The 4,725-nt window shown below is 28.3% G+C and overlaps 1 protein-coding gene across 1 annotated transcript; it reads left to right on the top strand.

Moving 5' to 3' along the window:
* Nucleotides 1–728: 728 nt before the first annotated feature.
* LOC103311554 lies at nucleotides 729–4,186 on the top strand (the record flags this gene model as incomplete). The annotated part of the gene is made up of 10 exons (XM_008191202.1): nucleotides 729–827; nucleotides 901–996; nucleotides 1,085–1,183; nucleotides 1,254–1,355; nucleotides 1,426–1,524; nucleotides 1,600–1,707; nucleotides 1,783–1,881; nucleotides 1,943–2,041; nucleotides 2,172–3,425; nucleotides 3,480–4,186. Coding segments are annotated over 10 exons (2,762 nt in total), but the record flags the coding sequence as incomplete, so codon positions are not given.
* Between the last annotated feature and the right edge of the window lie 539 nt (nucleotides 4,187–4,725).

Here is a 4,725-nt window from a genome sequence, read left to right as displayed (position 1 = left end):
TATGTAGCGGGTCGTGGGGATTACACGTGTATGGATATGTGACAGTAATGGTCCAATCACTTATAATATGACAATAAGTTATGTAGCGAGTAGGTACAATGGTTATCGCTATATACTTTGGGTTCGACCGATATCGAGTTTATTACTTTTAGCTTCTGGTCTTTATAATTGATAAGTATTATTATGAGAAGTGCAGCAGTGCCGCAATCACTTTTAGTGGGGCGCACGGTGGACGCCTGCTAAATGGGCATTTTACAATACATTTAGGGGCACAACTTATAAGCTTACTGTACTTGAAATGATTTGAAAAGTGTAATATCTATTACTCTGGGGCATAAAAATCCAAATTGCTGCGGTATCTACCGACTAGGTATAACACATTAACACACAAACACCTGCCAAAACTACCCAACTTTGAGGAGTTATATCTCATCAACGGATTAATGAAAAATGAAAATTTGAACGTGATAATTCATAAAAAAAATAGCTTTATTAATTTATGAAATTAAAAGTATAGGTTACCATTTGAAAATCAGAAGTTGATAGTGTTTTTCCTAATAAATATGAGGGTGAAAAATATATAAAAATTATATAATTCTAGAACAGCGTAGATCTAAAATTTTGAAAAAAAAAAAATTTGAAAAAAGTGAATACTTTTTGAGATAATGAGTGTTTTACGCTTAATCAATCACCCTGTATATATTGTTATGATATTAAATTTTTTTTAGCATTGAATTTAGTAGATAATGTTGAAAATACTGATTTATCATGTCTGAACAATGAAAAAAACTATCATGTTGTGAATAGTTTGAATTCATGTGACGAAGGTAGTTTTTAATTTAATACCTGATACTATTTATTTTGTTTCAATAACTTAATAATGTTTTTTTTTTTATTTAGTATGGAATACTGTTAATAACATTGTAAATACTAATTTAGTATGTTTGGGTAATGATACTGAGAAAGCCAATGATTTTGTAAATGATTTGGACTCAAGTAATGAAGGTGGCTGTTTAATTTAATAGTTAATTCAGTTTATTTTGAACAGGATAAGTTAACAATAAATTTTTTTTTTATTATTTAGTGTTGAAAACTTTAAGTAATATTGGAACTACTAGTCTATCATATTCAACTAGTTGTAATGTCAAGGGAATCGTAGACAATTTGAACTTTTATGATGATGGTACATAGTAAATTTTTTTTTAAACATTTTAATAAATATTTTAATATATATAATAATATATTTTATTTAGCGTTGAATATAGTAGATAATGTTGAAAATACTGATTTGTCTTGTCTGAGCAATGAAAAAAACAATAATGTTGTGAATAGTTTGAATTCATATGATGAAGGTGGTTATTTTATTTAATAGTTGATACTATTTATTTTGTTTAAATGAGTTAATAATGGTTTTCTATTATATAGTTTTGAATAATGTCAATAATGTTGGAAATACTGATTTGGCATGTCCGAGTAATGCAAAAAACAATAATGTTGAGAATAGTTTGAATTTGTGTGACGAAGGTGGTTTTTAATTTAAAACCTGATATTATTTATTTTATTTCAATACCTGAGCTAACAATGTTTTTTATTATTTAGTTTGGAATACTACCAATAACGTTGGAAATACTGATTTAGTATGTTTGGGTACTGATATTGAGAAAGCCAATGATTTTGTAAATGGTGGTTTGAACTCAAGTGACGGAGGTAGTTTTTAATTTAATACCCGTTACCTACTATTTATTTTATTTCAATAAGTTAATAATATTTTTTATTATTTAGTCCTGATAACTGTAAATAATGTTGCAACCACTGGTCTATCATACTCAAAGAATTGGAATGACAAGGAAGTTATAGACAATTCTAATTTATATCATAAAGGTAGGTTCATTCATTTATTTTTTGATTTTAGAAATAATTGTATGATATTTTTTTTATTTAGTGTCAAGAACTGTAGATAACAATGAAAGTACTAGTTTACCTAATTTGATTAATGAGAATTGCAACAACATTATGGAAAATTCTGATCCATATCAAGAAGGTATAGTGTAATTATTTTTTGTTTTTAATTATTTAAAGGTACCATTTAATGTTGGGCACTGCAAATTGTTTTGAGAATACTGACTTGTTAATTTTATATAATTTAGTATAATAATATTTAACATTTTTAGATTTTAATTATGATTCAAGATCAGATTATGAGTATGATTCCGGATCAGATTACCTACCGCCATCCCAAATTCACTGTGAGAGTATGCGTTCTGATGATGAAGTATCATTGAAATCAGATATTAATGTAAATAAATGTAATGATAGTGACAACGAATCGGATAACTCATCATCTATCGTGGGGAACAAACAACTTAGTGTACTCAATCCAAAAGACACCATTGCTTCAAAAAATACCAAAGCTGGATACAATTTTAGTGCATCAGTTCAGTGTTCAAGGAAAAAGCCAATCGACAATAAGAGATTATGGGACAAAACTGATTGTTGTATATTTTGTGAAGAAAATATTACCAATTTTACTAGACACATTATTAGAAAGCATGCATCAGAAATAGAAGTGGCTCGATACCTTTCTTTTCCACAAGGAAGTAAAGACAGAAAAATTCTTTCAGATCAACTTCGTAAACGAGGAAATTTCTTATGTAATGTTGGTAGCGAACAAGTTATTAAACCTTTAAGAAGGCCAAATGAATTTTCAACAACTTCAAACGCAGCAGATTACTTACCTTGTAAATACTGTTATGGCTTATATAAAAAGAAGTATTTATATAGACATGAAAAAATTTGTAAAAGCGTTAAAACTGAACTGAAAGGCAGAAATAAAGCTCAGGCAGATGCTCAAAATCTATTACTAACATTTACTGATACTGATGAACAACTAGTTAAAGAAGTGTTTCCCAGAATGGCAGTGGATAGTATTTCTCTGATAGCAAAAACCGATTCATTAATTAAATCGTTTGGATCAAGATACTTAAAATGCCATCGTGAAAAACATCTAGTCAATATTGTATCTCAAAAAATGAGAACACTTGCAAGACTCCTAATTCAGATGAGAAATGAGGATTCTAATATTAAATCATTGCTAGACTACTTAACTCCAAAATATTTTGATAAAATAATAAAATGTACTAAAATTGTAGCTGGATATGATGCTGAAAATGACAAATTTGGTTCACCGTCCATTGTTTTAAAAATGGGAAGTGCCTTAAAACAGTGTTGCGATATCGCTGAGTTTAACATTTTAAAAGAAAGTAAACACTTGGATCTGGATGATACACAAAAAAAAATTAAAAAGTCACTTCTAAACATGAGATCAATTATCGAAAAACAGTGGTCATATGAAATTTCTACTAATGCATGTAAGGAGATATTCCAAAAAAAATGGAATAAACCGGCATATCTTCCACTAACGTCAGGTATAAAAATATTTAGGGACTATGTAATAAGTATACAGAATAAATGTATTAAAGACTTGAAAGAAAATTCAAACAACATCAAATCTTACAGAGAACTGCAAGAAAGCATACTTAGTCAACTTATTTTATTGAACAGGAGAAGATCCGGAGAAGTTCAAAGAATTTTTTTACAAACATATTTATGTGCTCCTTCTGAGATATCACAAGAAGAAGTAGACTTTTCACTATCTGAAGTAGAGAAACAATTGACTAAACAATTCAAAAGAATTATTATCAGAGGAAAACGTGGCCGTGGTGTGCCTATATTATTTACAACTAACATGCAAAAAACGATCAAGTTTTTACTGGCAATACGAGAAACTAGCAGTTTTATTGATAAAGAAAATCCTTATTTATTCGCTTTACCTAATTCAATGAACTCTTTAAGAGGCTCAGATGCCATTCGTAAATTAGCTAAAGAATCAGGAGCCAAAAATCCTGAAAATCTGACCTCTACAAAGTTAAGAAAACAAATTGCAACCGTAGCACAGTTATTAAATTTATCTGAAAATGATATTGAACAGTTAGCGAACTTCCTTGGTCATACTAAAGATGTGCATAAACATTTTTACCGATTATCAGAGAGTACGTTCCAGGTTGCTAAAATTAGCAAAATGTTGCTAATGATGGAAAAAGGTCAAGGACATGAATTTAGGGGGAAAAACTTAGATGAAATAGATATAAATGTAGAAGCCTTAGTTTCAGATGAAGAAAATGAAGATGTATCTTCAGAGGATGAGTTACAAAATGATAATAATATAGATATCGAGATTCAAAGTAATAAAAGTGATAAAAAATTGACAAAAAAAAAGAAAAGCTACCGAAAAATGTCTACTTCAAAAACTAATGAAAGTTCGCCTCCAACAAAGAACTTAAATAGTACTTCACCAAAATATGTTAGAGTTGCTTGGACAGACGATGAACGTAAAATAACAACTGATTATTTTAAAAAACACATTTTATTGAAAAAAGCCCCAAAAAAACAAGAATGCGAAAATCTAAAGAAAAAGCACCATCTGTTAAAAGATAAACCTTGGAAAAAAATCAAAACATTTGTACACAACATTATAAAAAAAAACAGTTTGTAAGAGTTTGTAGTTTATTTTAACTTGTTTACCAATATATTTTTATTAATATAATCAAAAAAAAAATCAAAATATTTGTACACATTTTAAAAAAAAAAACAGTTTGTAAAAGTGTGTAGTTTATTTTAACTTGTTTACTAATTTATTATTATTAATATTATCAAAAAAAAATCAAA

This window comes from Acyrthosiphon pisum, unplaced genomic scaffold (assembly GCF_005508785.2).
Source record: "Acyrthosiphon pisum isolate AL4f unplaced genomic scaffold, pea_aphid_22Mar2018_4r6ur Scaffold_5954;HRSCAF=6515, whole genome shotgun sequence".
Classification (NCBI taxonomy): domain Eukaryota; kingdom Metazoa; phylum Arthropoda; class Insecta; order Hemiptera; family Aphididae; genus Acyrthosiphon; species Acyrthosiphon pisum.
The sequence above is the reverse complement of the archived record's forward strand: the minus strand, read 5'-3'. Positions and strand labels throughout refer to the sequence as shown.